Genomic DNA, 22238 nt, shown 5'->3' with positions numbered 1-22238 from the left:
GGAGACTCCACAACCCCCCTGGGCAGCCTGTTCCAGCGTCTGCCACCCTCACGGTGAGGAAGTTTCTTCTCAAATTTAAGTGGAACCTCCTGTGTTCCCGTTGGTATCCATTGCCCCTTGTTTTATCATTGGTTGTCACTGAGAAGAGCCTGGCTCCATCCTCCTGACACCCTATATATATTTATAAACATTAATGAGGTCACCCCTCAGTCTCCTCCAGGCTAAAGAGACCCAGCTCCATCAGCCTTTCCTCATACGGGAGTTGTTATTTTACTATTAGCAGTGGTTGAAAGCCAGACCGCAGCTTATTAGTTCAAACCAGCACAGTCGCCGCCGGCCCCGGAGCCGCTGCAGCACAGCTCTTCGCACGTCTGTGCTTTCCCAGGGCAGCCAAGCCGAGGCCGCCGCCGCCGCCCCGAGGGCAGGGGCGAGGAGCCCGGGCCGCGCCCGGGCGGGGCGGTCACGCAGGGGCCCGTTCCCGGAGGAGCGTCGGCCGCTTCGGGGCCGGCGGCACCGGGGCCGTGCCCAGCGCCGTCTTGCCGCCCATCCTCCCCGCCCCAGCGGGCTCCTTCCCGGCCGCAGCGTTTGCAAAACCGCAGCGCACAACTGCGCTGCCCCCGCGGCCGCGCCGCCTCCTCGGGAGCAGCAGCGGGGCCGGTCCGGCGAGGCGGCGGGTGCGGGCTCCTCCCGAGCCCGGGTGCCGGCTGCTGGGAAGGGGCGGCCGCTCCCGCCCCGCTCCCGGGTACCCCGCCGGCGCTGCGGCTTCCTTCTCCTGCCCGCCAGGTTGCGGGGCGGGCGGCGGCCCCTCCTTTTTCCTCCACGTCATGGGGTGCCGTGTCGCACACATGTCCGTGCACACATATATACACACACACGGCTCCGAGCTGAGCGGCGCCCTGCCCGCAGCTGCCGGCCCGGGACGGCCGCACTCCGCTCCGGTGAGTGCGCTGCCAGCGGGCACCTCCCGGGACAGGGACAGCGGGAGGGGGGACAGGACCCGTCCGGCCCGGCTCGGCTCTGCCCCGCGGAGCACGGCCCGAACTTTTTGCGCGGAGCGGCGCTCTGGGGCCGCAGCAGCTCCCGCGTCCTCCCGGCGGCTCCGCCATGGGCGCAAACTTGGAGGGTCGGTGGCGGAGTTTGTGGAGGAGAAGCAGGAGGAGAGGGCGGCAGCTGCGGCGCTCCGCGGGCGCGCAGCGGGGAGGCGGGGGCGGGCGGGGCGCGGCGCTGGTGGCGGCTGGAGGAGGAGGGTCGGTGCTGATGGGGAGCTCCGGTAAGAAGGCGCCAGCGTCTTAAAAGTTAATTATGGGGGCCTGGGGAGCGGTTTAGGTCTCGGGGACAGCGGGAGGCAGCGATCAGGAGGCTGCAGGCGTTTGAAGTCGGGCGCACACCTGCCTGCAGCCCGGCTCTCGGTCGGTGTGCCCAGCTGTGCAGCCGCATCAGCTTCTCTGAGGAGCAACAGTTACACCAAGTTAACGTGTGGCTTGGTAACAGGAACCGGGTCTGTTGTCACGTTGGCTGAAGTGTCGTGGTTCTTCTCGTCTTTCGGTAAATTCCTAAAAATGTACACGTTAGTCCATAGCTGTGCTTAATATGCCAAGTGCACTTTTTCTTTAGTGTGGAAAGATGCTATTTTTCCTTATGAGGAAATAAAAAGTAACAGAACAGCAAGGGTCTGTCTAAAATACGTTTGGTTTGTTTTGTTTTTTTCCCACAAGGAGAGGCTTCTCTCTCATTATGGGGTGAACAGACATTAATGTCAGAGTGAGGCTTGTGGAAGGAGACTTTAAGGAGAACATCTCTTGATGTTGACTTGTCTACTGTGTACCACCTGAAGATCTGCTTCACTGAACATCCTCTGGCTTGTTGCAAAGATCTAGTCCATAAACCAGCCTGTTTCATTTTGAGTTAGCAAATTTGCTTAATACTGACCTTTTATAATAAACTTCCTTAATAATAATGTTTTTGCATTTGATAGCCTGGGAGAGACACGGCTGAGGGGTAGATAACGGTAGATAAACTTGCAGCTGGAGTGGAGGCAGTGAACAGGAAAGAGCTGCTTGCTCTCTTTCAGACCAAGAGCTACAACGGTCGAGTGATTCCGGAAGGCAAAAGATTGAAAATCGGTGAGAGAAAGGGGGTTTTTACACAAGACTCAGTCAGCTGTAGAGTGTTTTGTCCCCCTCTTCCCTCCCTCCTGCCCAGTTTACTGGATGTCAGAAAACTTACATGGGTTCAGAAGCAGCTGAATGGAAGAAATAGACATTTCATGAGAAGTAGAAAGTTGTAAGCCCTGGCTTTGGAAACAGCTGAGCTGTAAGGGAACAGAATCTGAAAGAACACGTGGAGAAGACGTTGGAAAGTACTTGTTCTCCTTCTGCTCTTTCTCCTCTTTCCAAGTATCTGTTCTTCGTTACTGTGAGACAGCATCCTGGGCTGGGTGGGTCCTATGGATGTGATGTGCCTGTTCTTCCATGCATGTAGCTTTTCTGAGATGGTCATGGAAAGGGAAGTGAATTGCTACTATATTTGTACATCTGTGATTTTGGGTCTTATATGTCTGATACTGATGGGTTTCAGTCTAGTTCTTATGTATTTTCTGTATGCTCCCCAGCTGTAAAGGCATTTGAAATTCCCTAACAACTCTGGCTAGTGCTTTTTGACACATGATTAGTATATGTGAGCAGTTCTTAAGCCCTACAGCTTTTTGAAAAGCAGTAATGGTGATAAGGGACACATTCAGATTTGAATTGCCTGTGTGGGCACAACACTTGTTCTGGGATTACTCTAGGGATGCAGGAAAGTGGACCAGACACTGAAAGCTGCTTCTGAACTAGGTTCTATAGATTTTGTGGATGATAACCTATACTCTTCTTAAATGCCTTGTTGGCTGAGACTAGATCCCTGAACTTCTTTAAAAGTTGCCCAGGTGAGCTGGAAAGAATTAACTAAAGGTAAAATTTAAAAAGCACAAAGGGTCAAAGCCACGTGCTACCATTAGGTATAAAGAAATTGGTAAGTGCTGACGTATAGGATTCAGGGATGCCTAGAAAATGTTGAAACATTGGTTGAGAGCAAACAGGTAAGTCCAGAGGTTGCCGATTCTGGATCTTGTCAGCGTGGCAGCTGTTTATCCTGGCCAGGTATGGCTGAGGGCCTCAGCACGTGTCCACAATGTACAGTATGATTTCCAGAAGCTTATGGCCATGAACCGGATGGAAACGAAGCATTTTCAGACTTTCAGATTTCAGGAAAGGGTAATGCAGGGATTTTGAAAATGTGTTGGCTGTTGGTCAGAGCTAGGAGTAGAGCACCAGAGAGGTGCTGCTGGGCCGGCTCTGCCTTTAGTCTTGGTGGTTACTGTGTACATATGCGATAAAATGACTTCAGGTAGGAAGTGGGTGAGGAGCGTGGGCTGTCCTGATGTCTGCTGCTGGAGCAAGGTTGGTATCACTAACAGATGATGCTTAAGAGGAGCTTATGGTGTTAGTGTAGCTGTTGCAGCTGCAGAAAAGCATCAGGAGTCATACGGTGGCTCCAGCTTTTGAGGTCTCTCAGGAAATATCAATAAAGGAACTAAGAGACACATGAGATGAGTCACAAAAAGCTCATTTCTGTGACATAAACTGCAGAGTGCCAAATCCAGCAGAGGAGATAAGTTTTGTGTAACTCTGTCAACAATTCAAGTCTCATCAGACCTCTCATTGAAAAAAATGAAGAGGGCTTCAGCAGGATTTGCAATATGACCAAGCGCGATGCACAGGTCCCTCTCCTTTAAGTACAAGAGGGACAACTGTGAAGAAAGAGGAGTTCTCTAATTGCATCATGCCCAGACACATGCATTGTTGAGCAGAGGACAGGGTACATATCAGCCCATTGGAGACCCACGCATCCTCGTGCTCTGTTGGGTTGTCTAACTGCAATGTGGCTTGCGTGGTGCATCTGGAAGCTGGCTGCTGGCCCGGGCAGGATTCCCTGGTGCTGAACAAAGGCCTTTTGGATTGATGTTGCAGAGCGTGGTTGGCCTGTGTGTGTTTCTGTGGTGCATTGTTGTTTGATGGAAGTGTCTTTCTGCATGGTTGCTTTTCAGGCAAGGACAAGCCAACACCCTAAGTATTATGCAAAAGATGCACAGCTTCTGCAGAGCTTTTCCAATTCAGCATGTGCCAGGAGCTTTTGCCTCACAGAAAATTCCCATAATATCTCTATTTCTATGTTCCTAATTTTTTGTCTATCAATAACATTGGATACTGTTGCGCACTGTACCTCCCCATCACACTGAAAAAGGGTAAAGTTGACCCAGCTAGTGTCAGGCCATGGCATGTCTTATGTATACAGGGATTTCCAAATATTAAGCAGGGAATTCAGAAACTGTTCTCTCTGTATGAATTTGCTGTGCTGGACCCATCGAACTAGGGCAGGACTGCAGGTTCCCATGGATCCGCTGCACCCAGACTTCTCCTTGGAGCTTATGAGATTCAACCTGCTCCTACCATACTGAAGAATGGAGCACAAGTATTATAAAAAGCTCCATAGTACAGAGATGTGCAGTTTATATATCCATACAAGCCAGAGGAGTGCTGATGAAGAGGAGGCTGGTGTGCACAATACTCTGTTTGGAAAGTGGATGGAGAGGTGGAGAATGCTAAATATGCTTTAGGAGTACCACTGCCGTGCTTTCCTTAAGGGAAGATACTGTGGTATTTGTTTGTGGCACATGCAAGTAGTACAGTGTGTAGTTGCCCAGATTTCTTTGTAACCATCACCCATGCAAAGCTTAGGTACAATAGCACAAAAATATATTCCTTGCCATGTAAGAGACCTTGTATACTGTATGAGGTACTTAAGTATAGGTGAACTTGCAGTGCAGATCATTGTGTCTAAACAGAGTTTCAGAAAGTATCTCCAGCACTGTGGTGGTCATACCAGTAGTCTAAATTTCTGGCCTTGGGTTGGTGGCAAAGCTATTTATCTGTGGAGTTAGCAAGGCCTCTGAGACCAGAGGTCTTGGTGTCTGAACTGCTGCACGAGACTTGAACTTGGTGAGGCGTTTGACAGAGACTCATCAGATCTCAGCACTTTCCTGCCTCTCCCCAAGTCCTCTTCACCCTCCCGTAAAAGAAAATCAGGTTGCTTTGATGTGATCTGTTCTTTTTACAGTATTTTATTTTTCCCCCATCATGTTGGTGCTTAGAAATGCTATGCAAATAAACAAAAAAATAGGGTTGTTGTACAGACAATGGCTTCTACAGCTTATCACACAAAGCCTTCATACCCACTGTTTTTCAGCTAACACTTTACACTTCTCTTTCTTAATCTTTGCAAGCAATGCTGTTGCCCCTGCTGCTTCGGTACATCCGGCTGCATACACGCTTGAAACACCGATGAAGCTGAAGGCTGTGGGCACCGGCAGGATGCAGCAGACACGGGGACTTTGTTCAACCACTGAGCTGGCCTTGCCCGTGTCGATCTTCTGGGACAGGGCATCCTAAAGAGCTCCGCAAGGGGAGGAGACCAAACCAAAGTCCAGGAGGTAGGTCTGCAGCTCTCCTTGAAATCATCTTGCTGATGTCACAAGCAGAGACTTTGGTGGTGAAGAGTTTGACATGGGGGAACTGACTCGAAGGGGGTGATTTACAGTGGGGGCTCACAAACAAGAGTCTTGCAGGCAGCTTAGTGGAGAGGTGAAGGAAATGGAGAAATATCTTGCACTTTTAATGGGAGCTTTTCAGCAGCACAGTGCAGTTTCTCCTGCCTCCTCATCTAACAGGAAACTTCCACCCTCTTTTGTGGTGCTACTTCTTGCCAATGTACACAAGTTCTGGTCCTTTGGGCCCGATTTATACGCTATGCAGTAGTTTGAGGGGTAAAGATTAACCCTCTCTCCACTGTAGTAGTAGTAGTATTTTAAACTGTCATATGAGTTGGAGCAAAGCTGTTAAAATCTAGATTTCCCAAAATTAGGAGGAAACTCTATTTACCAGGGTTTGCATGTTTTAAAAATATTTTTTCTTTTTTTTTTTTTAATCTCGACTCCTGCCTTTATGGTGCATTAAATCCTTGGCAAACATGGATACTCTCATCTCATAAAGTCAGATAATTTATATATGCAATGTGTAAGCAATCAGGCTTGAGAATTTCCATGTCCAACTATCCCTGAGCTTTCTAAACACTTCCTTAACAGGGCTGCAAATCATCTGACTGTCATGACAGAATAGTTTTGGATGTACCAAGTGATTCACTGAGAGATTTTTTTTTCTTTCCAGGCCTCCACCAGAGCAGCTTCCATCAAAAGTTATTGTAAAGCAGTTCAGATTAGTTGGGGATGCAGCGGAGCCAGGTTCATTTATCTTTTGCGCTGCTGTCTTCTTGCATGACCCTGCAGAAGTCGCATGCCTCTTTGCCTGGCTAGAGAGCAGAGACACAGGCTTTCTTTTCCTCGACATATCCCTGGGACATGGACATGCGGGAATTAATATTCAGTATTTTACTGCAGTTATGGGGATCACCGATGAACTGGAGGCAGCTAGAAAAGAGCACCCAGCCTTCTCTAAAGCACATCTAGAGAGCTGGGACTGAGTGGCACAGACAAGCAAAACAACTGACTGTCAGTGCAGCAGGTGCTGTCAGGAAATGCAGATCTGTGTATCGCATGTGATGAGGAGTCTTCATGACAAAGTCGTACGTGACACCCATAACTGCCATAGCTTTGCTGAACCTGTTTCCCATGTGTCTGGTGAGAAGCTGTCTGTCTTCTTCCAGAAGCACAAAACAGGCTGTGGTAAACGGCAGATTTTTGTTGTTGCTGTTCCTTGGGTCATAGTCTTGTTTTAAGTCATCAGGGTCTTAAAATGGGCAGGCTCATCATTTAGTTAGGGTCCGGTCTGAAAGTAAGGGCGTATTTTTCCACATCGTACAATTAGAGGCCCATAAGGCAGCATGCAAGTCATTGTAGTTACTTAGTTCTTTACTTGCCCATCATTTAGAGGAAATCTAAGTATTACATCAGGCAGGCCAAAGCAAGGGGGTCAGCTGTGTGGAAGGAGGCTGGTAGTGGGTGCTATGATATTACAGGGACACAGGCTGAGGCTCCAATGCAAGGAGAGTAGGTGGAGAACCAGCAAACTTGATAGAATCAACTGATCTAGATTTAATGCCACTAAAAAGAACTCCTACAGAAGCTCTGCGATCCCTATCAACAGATAATTTTGCAATTGAAATAACCAGCTAGTAGCAGTAAATACGAGCACATGAATAAATAAACTTTCCCAGCTAGCAGAATTGAATAATCAAGTAGAGTTAAAAGTTTAACACAAACAGTTTACTAAAAAAAGAAAAATAAAATAATCACCTAGCAAGGTGCATCATTACTTTTCTCTTTCCCCAGCTTCCTGGGAATACTGTCTTCTCTACCTTCCCAGACACCCATTAAGTGACTTGATTTGTATAGAGTAGGGGGAAAACCAGAAGGAGCTAACTGTCTTTCTGCAGAGCTGGTCATGCAAACAACTCGACCAAGTTTGCATTGCTGTGGGAGCAGGTGTGTGTTAAGCAAACAGAGATATTTTATCAGGGAGAACTTTTTCCAAAGTGCTTTTGCCTGGGGGAGAGGGAATTGTACCTGTAGTTCCTGCTATTACATGATAATAGTGTTTGTTGCTGAAATACCCTGTGACCTGGTTTCCAAGGAAGGGTTTTGCCTCAGGTGCCTTTGAGGGATGGTGGAGCAGCAAGTCAGGGAAAGCACCTGTTTTGCTGCTCTGGTTGATTTTTTTGTTGTTAATGCCACCTATACGAAAGCACTTGCTCTCATTGATCCCTCCCTCCATTCTCCTCTTGCAACATTTCCCAACCTCTGTTCTGCTGCTCCTACTCTTCTCAGCACCCGTTCCCTTTTTATGTGTTTAACCTAAGAGATAAGCAAGGAGCCTGGCTCGTGCTGTGGATCAGCAGAAAGGCTTCTGCATGGGAGAGAGAGCGACCTGGTGGGGTAGGAGCACTCCTGTTCCCCTGCATCCACTTCCTCCATTTCCTCTCCTTCCACAGACTTGCCTCAGACTTGACCTTTTCATTTAATTCTTGCTCTGTGGCAAGCGCAAAAGCAGGTTGCCCCATGACGGCATTTGTAGTGAGTTCTGTGTATTCCAGATCCACCTGCCTACTCGCAGCCTGAATTTTCCAAGAATCTCTATTCTGGTAGCAGCCAATGTCATGCAACTCCCTGCTCTGGTTTAACCACTCCCAAGCTGATGTGAAAACAGGTGCAGAGATGGTACCCACCAGCTGACCACCTGGCGTGACACCAAAAGTCGTTTGTGGCTTCTCTAGCTAACTGTAGAGAGTCACATACCCCTTTGATGGGTAGCGCCAAAGTAGAAATGAAGTGGCGTAAACTCGATAGGGCTAGACGTTAAGGGAGATTGTGGCTTTTGTTTTCCTGTAGCTCAGTGTACTTGGTGGTTGAGCTTGGACTTTTGCTTACCTACTGAGTAGGTCTTTCAGGAAGGACTGGCAGAGAGCAGAGCAGGGGGGCCAGTGGACATTGGCTGATACATACCTTGTGTTCCTCAGGAAAGTTGCGATGCGTTGGTTGTTGCAGGCAGACAGGTTGCAAGCTTCCTCAGCCCTGCCTGCATGTCCTGCTGCTGACCCTGTTGCTTTCAGCACTGCCTGGAGTGCCTTTCCCTCTCCGTGAGGCCATCCTGCTCTGGGCAGAGATTCCTCCAGTCTCCCTGGACAAAACCCAACCTTCAAAGCAGGATTTTCTTCCTTCTGTCTGCAGGGAGGCATCTGGTGCTTCGTGGCCCCACCAGGCTCTTGGCTTCCTGTGATGGACCTGGGTGGTAATGACAGCTCCACCCTGCGGGCAGCATCCAGACAGCTTGTGGGCTCTATAGATCCACCTGGCAGCTTCTGCCTTTAATCACTGAAGTGGTTGTGTTTAGTGGAGAACATAATAGAATATAATAGAAAAGACACCATGAGGAAAGGGAATGAAGCGCTCTGGAGTTGCGAAATTCTTTGTGCTCTCAAACAAAGTGGTTGACGAGTTGTTAATAAATCAGTGGGATCTGAATACAGACAAACCTCTGCAGTGCGTAGGAAAGGCTGGAAGAAGACCACAGATTTTAATGAGGTCAGTGATGCATTTGCCCTTTTTGGACCAGTTAAAGCAAACTCTTTATTGCGTACTTTTTAATTACAAATTATCTCTACCAAAAGTAGCTTGTCTGAACTGTCACTGTTTTTCATGGTTGTTTTTGCCCCATAGGAGTTTTTACTGGGTGGGGAGAAGGAAAAAAGTGTAGATGTTAAAATGTAAATATCTGTGGGTTTTTGACTTTTGAGTTAAAGAAAAATTACCTTGAATAATATGCCTGTTACTTTAAAAGAACAGTTTTTTGGAAACTGCTTTATTCCCAAAAAGGCTGTTTCCAGTGGCCATATGAGAGTTGTCTGCAAAATAAGAAGAAAAGCTGCTGGAGGGGCTGGGGCTGCGTTTTCAGTACTGTCTTTTTTGCGGCAAGAGATGCAGTCAGTTTTCGTATTTTCTGATTTGTACTGCTGATATAGGGATGCAAGAGGTGGTTGGCTGTGTGAACTGCAGGTTAAAACTTGCCACGCAGAGTGAGAGTTGGGTGAGGGTTGGTAATTTGTTCCTGCTCGGGATGAAAGGAGCTGCAGAATTCTCCTGTACAAGGACGACATTGGCATCTCTGAGTTGCGCGGACTGAGAGTTGCTGTTACTTCGTGTACACGCGGTTTATGGGAACAGCAGAAACAATAGTGTGAGAAGCAGCAGTAAAGCCCTGAGCGCTCTCAGGAACAGGGCTCTCCATATGTAAGTCATTAGAGTCTTAGCACAGTGGAAATGCTCCTCCAGAGAGGCAGCAGAGCCCAGAGCCTGCCAGTTTCTCTGCGCTGCTGAGGGAACCTGTCTGTTTCTCTGGGTTGCTTGAATAGCTACTTAACCCTTTGTAGAGGGTTGGCCTCAAAGAAGTCTGAAGTGGCTGCAACCCTGGTGGGTATGAGATGTTGGAGATCAGCCAGAGCAGGAGTTTGGTTCTCCGGGCTGACTCAGGCTTGTGCTGACCGGAGCAGCTTCCAGGCTGGGTTTTGTCTGTTGCTCCTGGGCACTGCTCTGGGATGGAGGAGTTGCTTGAGTGTTACTGTCAGAGGGTCAGGGTTGGTGCAGTGCTGCTGTACCCACAGCGCTTCACACTGAACGTGCATTGCAAACAGAGCTGGTAGAGCTCGCACTGCTAGCACGAAAGCCAGGGTCTTGTCCTGGCTCCTGTTTGTTGGGGCTGTGACTTCCCTAGGGATGGCTCATCCAGCCTGTGCCACAGCCCATGCTCTGGGATGAACTGATGGACCTTTGCTGTTCCTTATATCTGTCCACCAGCTGCAGAGGAACCTCTTAGTTTGGCAAACACTGGGCAAGGTGGGTCTTGCATGTGTGGTACCAATGACCAGGATTCAGGACAGTTTTTATGCTCATTTTCTTCAAGTCCAAATCCAGAAGCACTTGTGAGTAATTCAACTACAATGAGTTTGCTCTCTGGTGTAAAATATTCCTAGATGTTGGAGGACAACCTCAAGCAGTCCAGTGGAAATATCTGTGCCCATGTCAGAGGGGTTGGACTAGATGACCTCTAAAGGTCCCTACCAACCCAAACCAGTCTGTGATTCTATGAAATAATACATGGTGGTGTGTTTATTTGGTTTCTCAGTAGGAGTGAGGTTTTAAACGTGCTTTTACTCTGAAGGAATGTGTGTACACCTTGTAAAAATGTCATTCTTAATAAACTAATTTGTGTGCTTGCAGGAGGCTCTTCAGAGCAGAAATTTGGACCACCACGTCTCATAATGTACAGTTTCAGGTGGTTAATACATGATTGTTCTGTTCTTCCTCCAACACACAGCATCTGCAGCTCCTATTTTCCTTTCAAGGGCCACAATCCTGCAGGAAGGTGGGCTCAACTTTGCTCTACTGCTCTTTATGTGTGGTCTGCTTTCCTCCAGGGAAGAGATGGGCTGGTAGGAGGCATCCTATGCTACCCCAGCTATGCAGTTCACCATCTGAACTGTGACACTTTATTTGAATGCATAGCGCTGAGAAGATGCAGCAGTTTAAAAGGTCCACTTTTCCAGTGATTTGGTCAATACAGTGAAATTCCAGGTAGGCACATGCAAAGCTAGTTTGAATCTAGCTTACACTGCTGTTGTTTCCACAGCGCCTTAGAGATTCCACGTTACAGAACTATAAATTATACAAATTAAATAATATAGGAGAGTTACAGGCTTCACTTTCAATGACCTTGCTATCTCTGTGATAGTGTGCAGTGGCCTCAGTGTGTTTAGATCAGAATGTGACAAAACTGACAAAGTATTCAGGTGAAACTGTAGAAGAGCTTTTTAGGCAGGCAGGTCATCACTCCCTCTTAAGCTCTGCCTTGCAAGCCAGGATTGCCTTTACAGATTTTTACAGAAGAAAATGATGCAACCTCTTTTTTATTATGAAAAATGCAAATGAAGAAGCAAACGTTGCTCTAATACAGCTTAATTTTGACGAAACAAAAAGGTTAAACTGCAAAACAAGCCAAAACTTGGATTTTTGCCATCTCTGATATTTTATTCCTGTTCGAAACTGTATTTCTTTTAGAACTTTTTTTAAAATTCAGTTTAAATAAAAAAAAAAGGATATGTTTCTTTTGAGTTTGAAAGAAAAATATTGACTTGAGGCAATGCGTATGTTTTTCAGGAGTGCCAGTGAAATGCAAAAGCACCCGGTTGTTAACATGACTTACAGAGTGGGGTGTTTGGAGTTTTCTGATGGGGTTGCATGTGGCGTTAGCAGCACACCTGGTCTTTACTTAACCCTCTCAGGGATTGCCTTTACATTTCAGTGTCACAGAAGACAGATTAGAGCCTGTCTGTCAGTCAGAAGAGTTGTAATAATGCCTGAGGTTTGTGAGTGGAAGCTTTTAGCTGGACCCCTCCCCAGCCACTGTGCTGTGCTCCCACTTCAAGCCCAAGCACCTGGCAGGAGGATTTCCTCATCTTTGCAACATCTTCACCTGTTTTCATTTTGTAATTGAATCCTGAGTGGTATGTGTGGCTTTATGAATAAAGAAACCTTTGACACAGCAATCTTTGCAGCTGAGGGCATGATCTTTGAGAGGCTAAGAGCTGCAGTTGGTGCTTGGGGGATGGATGCTTTGCCTTCATCCGTCTTTTCTGAATGTGAGCAGCAGTAGTGAAGGGAGAGCCCCTGTCCAGATTTAATATTTGTGTGTGTGTGTCTTGCATTATGGTGCTAGTGAAAAGGGAAACGCAGATTCCTGCAGTTGAAATCTTCAGATGAATTCCCATGGATTAAACTTTGATGTAACAAACTGGTAATGGGTTTGTTAATCAGACTGATACACATGTGGGTGTTTGTTCTTGGCCAGAGGGTAGAATCTGGGAGGTTTAGCGAAAATGTGGTGCAGAAAGAGGGCAGCAGAATTTCCCTGGGAAACAGGGTTCATGAAAGGGCTGTATAACTCAGGGAGGAACTGGACAGAAGTCCTGTGCCTGGTGAAGACCCAAGGCTCCTGCTTTCCCTGAGTGCTTGGCCACGCAAACTCGCCCCACTCCTGTTTGCAGGATTCGAGGTGACTCCTGGAGGGATGGGATGGGGACAGGCAGGCACGGGAGAAAGTCACCATCCGGCGGCTGTGCTCTCTGCTGATTCCAGGCCCATCCTCCTCTCAGCGCTGAAGAGCAGAGTCCCGGAGCGCAGGCTGTGCCAGGCTGGCATGGGAAGGGGAGAAGAAGGAGTGGGGTGCTGCGTGTGTTGCTTCCTTCTGACAGAAAGGTGCCCGGTCGGTTATACGCGTGACATGCTGCAGTCTTTGCTTACAGCTTGTGATGTGCCCACAGGAGGGATTTGCACGCTTTTGGGAACTCTGCAGCTTCACTGTCTGATAATTTATGTTTACAGATTGCAGGAATAAGATTCAGTGGTTTACAAGCAGGAGCAACAATTTTTCTCAGGAAGGTAAACTTCTGCACATCTGACAGCTAGCAGCTGTGAGTGACTATCGAGGCAACAGGTATTTCTCTGTGATCAGACCGTACTTCACTTCTCCGCACCTTCGCTGTGTTACCCAAAACATATGTATGCATGTCTGTAGACAAATATGTGTTATTTCCACTGTTCTTATTTCCACATTCTCTCTGTCTTCCCCAGTTGCTCCAAGTCAATAGAAACCAAGGTCTAATTCTAGTGTATGTCCTTATGTGCGTTTTCAAGCACGCTTTTGCCTTCAGATTGGCCTTCCATCTCAGAACTTCGTTTAGCCGGCCTTAGCTTGGTTCATAAGTTTCAACACTTTCTGTACACAGGGGAGAAAGCTTATCCTTTAGTTTTGTGGGTTTTAAAGATTTTTGTGAGTGCCATGTGAGCCGCAGGAGATGAGACGTGCAGGCTAGATTCAAGCATATAGGAAGGAGTGGAGCTCCGCTGCCTGCTTGAAGAGTGCCAGGTGTTTTCTGGTCCTCCTGCAAGTCCAGCATCATTGTCTTAGGCACACACAGACAGCTGAGCTTGGCTGGAGAGCACCTTGAAGGCGAGGACTGAGAGTTTCAATTCTGAGAGTGGAATGGCTCAGCCTTTGCTCAATTCCCTCAGGAGGGTTTGTTCTGCTAAGGCAAATACAGCATCCAGCGAGTGGAGAGACTTGATCTGCAGCTGAACTTTTTCAGCAGGGTGTGAAATTCTCTCACCACCCGCCTTGTTCCTCCTTTTGTGTCATTGCACAGCTTGCGCAGCTGCAGAAAGCAAGTGATTTTAAGTGTTGGAAAGGTGTAAAGCTGCCCAAAACAGCATCTTGCAGGGAGATAAATAGGAAAAAAAAAGGCAGTGAAATACACCAGTGGAAAACCTAGATGTTCTCCGAGTAGGATACAAGTATTGCTGTCATGGAACTAACTAGCAATCCCTTTTCTGGTCCAGCAGTAGATAAAAACAGATTTGGAGAACAGAGCAATGGTCACAATAAATGTTTTTATTGGTAAAAATTTCCAGTCGGAAGACTTGACAGCTGGTAACTGCCTGATGTCAAGGTTACAGGGAATTTAGCTTTCAGTCCATGTTTATGCATTGGTGAAGGCAACTCTGGACACTCTCAATAGCCGGCTGATTGCCTGTTTCCTTCTTGAATCCTGCTGAGCACACCATCTTTGACGTATAGCTTGTTATAATAACAAGCTATAATTAAGTGTTGTGTGAGAATACGTGTTTTGTACACACTACATATGAGTTTCTCTTGTATTTGGTGCATCTTTTTTCTTTGAAGACCCCTTGCTTTACAGAAGCAAAGGATAAATAAAAACACCCATTTAACTGCTCTGAATCATTCTGTCCTTTGCATCCCAGGCAGTAAGTGCCCTGACCAGATCAGACACTGTGTATGTGTGTTTATGGACCAGCTGTGCAATAGGTGTTGATCACAAGATACAATCAGTCTCGATTAATTTCCTCAGGAGTCTTTTCACACACGGAAGATAATAAACATTTTACAAAACAAGGCAAGATGGCAATGCTGTGCTCCTTTCTAGTATAACATTCTGTGCAAAAAGAGGGAATGTTTGTCTGCTGATAGTATGGTAACACATGAAAAGAAAACACTCATGAGCGAGATAACTGGAGGTGGTGTCTGGTCAGTGCTGCCCTAGGTAGGTGCTTCAGGTAGCTCTGGGTGTCTGTTCCAATCTGCCACGTGTCATTTGTTCCCACCTCCAGAGAGGCCTGCATGTACGGTGCACTGCTATATTTGAGTGGGGCTGTGAGTGCTGCATGTGATAAGAAGTAGGAGTTTTGCACTTGAATCAAAACCTGATGAGATTTATGATGGCCCTTCTGTCCTGAGGGATTTCGTTCTCTGGTCTCGCACTGTTCCTCAAGAAATCCCGATCTTTTGCAGGAACTAACTTCGTCCTGGTTAGAGGCAAATGATTTGTGCCTAAAGAGCAAAACTGTTGTACTGATATACTGACCCTGACCGTGGAGTGCCTTGGAGGTAACAACAAGAGACTATGAATTTAATGTGATAAGGATGGAGCAGGAGGGACAGTGGGATATTTGTAATAGTGAACTGCACTGCTGGAGTGTTTAAGAGTGGCTGGGGTCACACATGGCCTGATTCTGTCTGGACCACTGTGGCAACAGTGATGTGTTGTAAAAAAAACCCAGAAAACAACAAACATACGCATGGGGCCATGGATGTAATTGCTGCATCCTGATGCTGTCATCTGACCAGACGCTGGCGAGGATCAGGGGGACATCCTCCATAAACAAGGGATTCGATGTAAGACCTGAGATTTCTCACCAGAGCTCCTTAATTTCTTCCTCCACTGGGACTTTGAACCATGTTACCAGAGTCTCTTGGTTTTCTATGACCTCTTTATATGGCACAATAGTACCTTGGGGCTGTCAGTATTGAAAACCATAGGAATATTCAGGGAGCTGAGAGTGGATCCTTTGCTCAGCAGTTGCAAAGAGAGAGTCCTCAGTGCTGTCTAGATGATTTTGTGCACGTGTGGTGTAACTGTGGACCTCACTGGTCTGCAAGGGTCTGGATCAGTAGTTTCAGGCAGGGAAGCATGGCACAATGGAGCTTTTGTTTGTTTGCCTAGAAACGGAATGTTTGATGCTGGGTGGAATGTGGCCAGAGCTACCATAGGTAGATGGTTTTCTGAGCAGTGGAGACGTGGGGTTTTTTCCCCTTCCCTTATATTTTTGCAGGTTCTCTTTCAGCTTTTTGAAGGAGCTCAAGAGGAAGGAAAGATCCACTCCCTGAATGAGGTGATTGCTCTTCAGCCAGGGGTGGTACAGGTTGTCCTTGTCAGCCAGGGAGACCACTGGCCTGGGGCACAGCATGGGCTGTACACGGAGATCGTGCCACACAGGTCTGCTCTCTCCAGAGAGCAAATGGGAGCAAGTTGGCCGTGTTCCCATCTGCAGGACTTCCATCACGTGGCTGAAAACCGGGCTTTGATTAGGAGTGGCTTTTGAGAGCAGCTTTTCTCAGGAGCGTAGGTACAGGAAGGAAACAGGTAAAGCAGAGACCTGGATTAGACACTGAGCTGAGTTTGAGAAGTGAAGGAAAGCACCTGCTGACTAAGGGGGAAGGTGGGATTTTTTGCTTTCTGGTAATGGTGCACAGGGCAGATAGATCTTTTTCTCTTCGTTAGCATACCTGGAGGTTGTTTGTAAAACCTGCAGAGACCTGCTGAGTTCTGGCTTCTACAAAATAGGTACATGTTGGCTCATTCCATTCCCTTCTTAGGCTTGTAGCTGGTACCCCCAGGTGAAATGAGGAGGTGGCATTTCCTTCTCCTTTTTGTTGCCCCCGGAAGAGCAGAAAGAGACACAGAGAAGTGGAAGGTCAGAGAGAACAGACTAATGAAGCAGCTCTGCCTTGACTGGCTGCATTTTGACTGAAGCTACGCTTGCAAGACCTGACATTGGTGGGAATGCTAAAGATGCCCAAGTTATTTTTTCAGAAATTGTTGCATGCACAACCTCAGTATTTGATTTTATATGCATCCGCGGGATCTGCAGACATCTGAGCCATTTGCGGTGGTCCCACCATTTTGTTCCTGCCAGTAACTTCACCTGGAAACTGAGGAAGAGGGAGAGGGAAGCCCCAACATTTGGTTTGGAGGGCTCATTTTGATATTGCTTGTGGAAGCAGAGCTCCCGCGGAGGTCAGTGCAGTTGAGGAGAATAAGGCACAGTGTTACAGGTGTTTGCCCTACCCTTGTTGCAGGAATTGAAGGAGAAGGGTTGTGTTGAGCCACCCGTCCACCCAGCTGTAATGCAGGGACTATCTGGGGACTGTTTTGCCTTGGCATCATCACCTGTGGAGGCGTGCAGGGCGTGAATGATGGGGGGAGACACAGACAAGCTGTCTGCTGCCCAGGGAACCTCTTGTTGCTGATATTATGTACCATCGTATCAAATAATCTCTTTTATTTGCAGATGACGATGTTGTTGCATTTGTTCTGTTCTGAATCGAAGGTTTTCTGGCCTCATAATGGCCTGGCATAACATTTACAGCAGGTTATGGGGATGCTTCTGCTGATTGTGCACTTCCAAAGTTTCAAACCCAATAATGGGTCTGAACACAAGCTGACACACTGGGCAGGCATTTCCTTCCCTCAGAAGCATTCTGGAACAGCTCTTCTCAAAATAAAATATTGGGGGCTGTTCAGTTTAGAGACAAAGTAGAGCTTAGTTTAAGCTAAGTAGAGCTAAGCTTAATGCTGCACCTGGGTGTAGACTTGTCTCATTTTAATTCAGGGGTAGCAACAACGCTGCTTGCGCTCAGCTGGTAAAGTGAAATTATACGGAAAAATCACTGTATTTAGCTTTTATGATGGTAATATCTCAGTCGTTAAGTTGCTACAGAGGAATGTTATTAAATACTGTTCTGCATAAAAACGGGCCACGTCTGTGTTTTTGCAGTCACAACAGAGGTTTTGTCAGGCAGCAGAGAACAGGATGGATGCACTATTGCCCACTGCTACTCCTCCTGCCTTCAAAAGGTTACATTATACTCATTCTGGTGAAAGTGCTGTCTTCATCCACCTCTTTCTTCAGGGCAGGTTAGCAGTATTTTCCAGAAGAAATCTGGACACAGGGGGGACTTTGGGTGTATCAGACTCTGTTGGGAGAGGATGATAAGGAAATGAATTTCCCCTTGGACATCTTCATGGAACAGTCCCAGTATTAGAGACAAAGAGGATGCTGCGACTGAATTCTGAACCTTTCAGTTTAATGCTTTATTTTTAAAAAATACTAATATCTACCATTAAGTGAATGTTCTTCGAAGATTTGCAAAAAATTCCTTTGCTGCTCCCATTGAATCCCTTGGAGTTACTCAGGAAAATAAACAGTCCTACTTACTCAGAGCACAGTCATGTTTCTGCCAGTGCAGGTGTCACTGTACTTCAGTTTGTGACTCATAAGAAATTTAAAAAAGGTTTGGAAAATAAACAGTGGAAGTATTGTTCTAACACTCTTATTTAGCTGGAAATAATCTGAAACCCGAGTCGTTTTATTGCCCTCGGTCAACTAGTTCAGGGGAATGAATCATAACATCAAAGATTCTGAAGGAATGAAGTCCTTGCTTATTATTGTGGGAAAATCTGTCTTTGAATTAACATCATAAGAAGATACCATAGATTTACAGTGTCCAGTTCTGCTAAAATGGTGTTTATGCTGTAGGCAGACTGGTATGCACATCTTTGTTAGAAGCTGGAATTGTTTCCGATGCCTTGTTCCTGATTGAAAATATCGTCATGTCTGTTTTCTTACAGAATGAAGAGGCGCAAGTGTCCCAACAAATGTCCTGCACGAAGGAAGATACTGATCCTGTGTGTTACGGGGTGGCTGATTGCACTGCTGAAACTTCTCCATGTCGAAAGACACTTTTTCCCCTCTAAGGGCATTTATTTGGTTGAGCACTTTTTGAGCACTTCTTCTTTTGTTAGGAACAGGTATTCCTATCTTAGAAATGACTTCCAGTATGAAATTAATTGTTCATCAATATACAAGCAAGATCCCCATGAAATTGGCAAGAGTTTAGAGATAAGAAGAAAAGAGATAATTGATTTAGCTGATGAAGATGTTGTAGCAATAACGAGTGATTGCCACGTGTATCGTTCACTTAGGAAATACCACCTAAAACCTGTTTCTCCAGAGGAAGAGGATTTTCCAATCGCCTATTCTTTGGTTGTTCACAAAGACGCAGTAATGGTAGAAAGGCTTATACATTCACTGTACAGTCATCAAAATATTTACTGCATTCATTATGACCAAAAAGCAACAAAAAGTTTCAAATCTGCTATGAACAATCTTGCTAGATGTTTCCCCAATATTTTCATTGCATCAAAGCTGGAGACAGTGGACTATGCACATATTTCGAGGCTGCAAGCAGATTTCAATTGTTTGTCTGATTTGATGGACTCTTCAGTTCCCTGGAAATATGTGATTAACTTGTGTGGCCAAGATTTCCCTTTGAGATCAAATTTCCAGTTGGTTGCTGAACTGAAGAAACTCAGGGGAGGAAACATGCTGGAAACTGTAAAGCCAAGCAGTAGCAAAAGAGAACGATTTACTTATCACTATGAACTTATGAAAGTGCCTTATGAATACATGCAAATGCCTGTAAAAACCAACATTTCCAAGAATCCACCACCTCATAATATTGAGGTATTCGTAGGCAGCGCCTATTTTGTTCTGAGTCGAGCATTTATTCAATATACCCTTGAAAGCTCTCTTGCAAAAGATTTTTTTGAGTGGTCAAAGGATACTTACTCTCCAGATGAACATTTCTGGGCCACTCTTGTACGTGTTCCTGGTGTCCCTGGGGAAGTTCCAAGGTCGGCCCAGGACATAACAGACCTACAAAGTAAAACTCGTCTGGTGAAGTGGAATTATCTTGAAGATGATTTGTATCCTCCGTGCACTGGTACCCACCTTCGCAGTGTCTGCATCTATGGGGCTGCAGAATTAAGATGGCTTCTGAATTATGGGCATTGGTTTGCCAATAAGTTTGACTCCAAAGTAGATCCTGTCTTGGTAAAATGCTTGGCAGAAAAACTGGCAGAACAACAGAAAGAGTGGGTACATTTGTCCTCCGATAAATATTTTCTGCACATAAATTCTATGAATGCCTCGCTATAGCAGTCTTGTCTTCCTTGCTGTCAGTACTATGTTCTGTTATAGCACAGCGCCTGCAGTTCCTCTGCCTTGACCTGCTGCAGGATGTGAGCAAGTGAAACGTCCATTCTGCATAAAGTTCAGGGCCCTGGAGAATGAGTGCCCAGCCATTTATTTATGAAAAGTCATGCCTCTCTGATTAACTGCTGTATAACTTGCCACATAATCCTGTAATTGTTCTTCAAGGTAATTCTGAGGGGATGAGGTTTGCTTTTGAAGGCTCTGATGATGTTTGTACCAACGGAGTATTTCAGAAACATGTTTTGCATCAAGTGTCTTTGCATCTTTCCTAAGAAACTTTTTAACATGTCTGTCTGCCTGTCCCCTTTTCCTCCACCTTTGTTTTTCTTAAACGTACGAAACAAAGACCTCTGTATCTGCTACCTCAGGAAAACTGGAAGTGCCCACCTCACAGACAAAACCAAGAGATCAACACGACACCAAATGAGCCGCGTGGCCTCACTTGAAGTCCCAAACTCCCTGTCTGTGGGAGCCAACAAAGATCTTTGCAATGCAAAGATGTCTGGATCACACAAGGGAAGGAAGATCCTTAGATACTGCATTGCACGTAGCGTTGTTCTCTTGTCCCAGCTCTTCTGTGTATTGCTTTTCTTTCTGTGAAACGTGTGCTCAGGCGCCATGCCGTGCCTATGAAATCGGTGGTGGTTGATTGAAACAGAATCACGTACCGTTGTTCTTCAAAGGCAGTATATAAGCATGTGTCGAGGGCAATGTCTGCAGCCCCTTAGAGTAGATACCATGCCAAAAGAGGTTGGTCTTAATTTCTCTCTCTGCCAGTAGAAATATCCTCCTGTAAAATCCTAGTCCTTTTGAGACAGTATTTCTACACACAGTGGATAACAAGTGCTATTTCTATTTAGTGTTCGGCAATGTGGTGCCACACCGAATTGCAAAACGTGCAAAGTCGAGCGGTAATCCTCAGCATAGCCATATTGCAGAAATGAAGACCCTGTGTAGAAGTGTCTTTCTGTGCAGGCCTCGCACTGCCATGATCTCAGGCTGACAGGCGCCTGAGGAAGCCCTGGTCCAGCTGTGAAGCAACTGTACCCCAACAGCCTCTGCCGCTCCTGGTGGCAAAGTGGTCCGGGAGCCTCCTTGCAGCTGGGCTCCCCATGCTACAGCATCAGGGGAGTGTTTGTTAGTGTGAGGGTCTCTGCAGAAGCTCTCGCAACAGGGAAATGCCTGCTGGCATTTTGGAGGCTTCTCTGGAGTGTTGCTCTGGGTCGGGTTTGGTTGCGGTGGTGCTGGTGGACCCAGGGGTCTGGCTTGCTCCGTGCCATTGTCCCGTTTCTACCCATTTGGCTTTTATTAAGAGGCCTCTTCCCGTGGGCGTCTTTGGGATATCTGGTCTTATTCATGCAAAAATTGCTGCAATTAGTGACCATGTCCTGTACCCACAAGAAATCTTTGATTCATATTTGAGTTGAAAGAGCCAACTGATTTTTTTGTCTCAGTTTTTCTTGATAAATTTAGTCATGGTCAAGTCATCTATGGTTTAAGATTGAGTTTGAGAATGAGTTGTGGGCCTTTTCTCTCATTCATGACACTGATTTCCTATGAGACCTCAGATAAGTTATCTGTTCTGTTTCAGCTCTTCCAGCTGCAAAATGGGAACAGCAGTGTTCTAGTATTTTGCTAAGCACGTAGAAACCTATGGGTGACAGCCGTTATGGGTTGGTTGTGCAGTACTAATTGCTTATCAAACTATTTATGAATTCTGTGAACGCACAGGTCAAGTATTTCTTTGATGTACTGTTTCTGAAATAAATGGGGATTATTTTTAAAGTGTGTGTTGCTTACTTCAGTGACTTGCCATGTCTGCTGGGGGATGTCCTGACTTGATGTGATTTCTAGACACTTTGTAGATTATGAAATATTGACAGTATTCACAGATCCATACATCAGTGCTTGTATATAAAGTATAGAGTTCACACATGGAAAAAGGTTTAAAAAAAAAGGACGTTAGGATCCTAGAGGGCCAAGCCTCAGCCTTCTGTATACGTAAACTGATATTTAATGATATACTTAATTTGTGTTTTTTTTAGTTAAACTGGCTTTGTGTTCATGTTCAATTTCAGTAGTTTGCTCTACCATGAATTTATAACCAAAATCCACTAGCACGTTAAACTTAACTTAACTGAAGCAAATAATTTTAATCAACGTGCAACTTTGTGCTACTTTAGCTGAATTGGATTGAATGATATCTGTAATTTAACTAGTCTGAAATAAGGCAGCTTGTACATCCTATGTAGGGAAGAAGTGGACGCAGAGATGGCAGAGTGTGAGGTAACATCACCCATTAGACAGGTACATTTGCTGGCTGGGGAAGTACAAGTTGTACGGGCGCAGTTGCAAGTTTATGAAGTGCAGATTTTCTAATGAATTATAGATATTTCTGGGGTTTTGTAGGTAACTTTAAAGGCTATTCAAGCTTCTAGAAAGG

The 22238-nt window shown here is 46.1% G+C and overlaps 1 protein-coding gene across 1 annotated transcript; it reads left to right on the top strand.

Moving 5' to 3' along the window:
• Positions 1-856: 856 nt before the first annotated feature.
• Positions 857-21497, top strand: GCNT4 (glucosaminyl (N-acetyl) transferase 4). Its single transcript, XM_065656747.1, has 3 exons — positions 857-938; positions 5324-5530; positions 18370-21497. The coding sequence occupies exon 3, from the start codon at positions 18371-18373 to the stop codon at positions 19736-19738; it is 1368 nt and encodes a 455-aa protein (XP_065512819.1). The 5' UTR covers positions 857-938; positions 5324-5530; position 18370; the 3' UTR covers positions 19739-21497.
• Positions 21498-22238: the final 741 nt, after the last annotated feature.

The sequence above is a fragment of the Caloenas nicobarica genome, chromosome Z (genome assembly GCF_036013445.1).
Source record: "Caloenas nicobarica isolate bCalNic1 chromosome Z, bCalNic1.hap1, whole genome shotgun sequence".
NCBI classification, from domain to species: Eukaryota; Metazoa; Chordata; class Aves; order Columbiformes; family Columbidae; genus Caloenas; species Caloenas nicobarica.
Note: the sequence above shows the minus strand (reverse complement) of the source record. Positions and strands in the feature narration are given on the sequence as shown.

What these genes read in the sequence shown, in the direction of transcription:
- GCNT4 (XM_065656747.1), top strand. Translation starts at nt 18,371, where the DNA reads ATGAAGAGGCGCAAGTGTCCCAACAAATGTCCTGCACGAAGGAAGATA.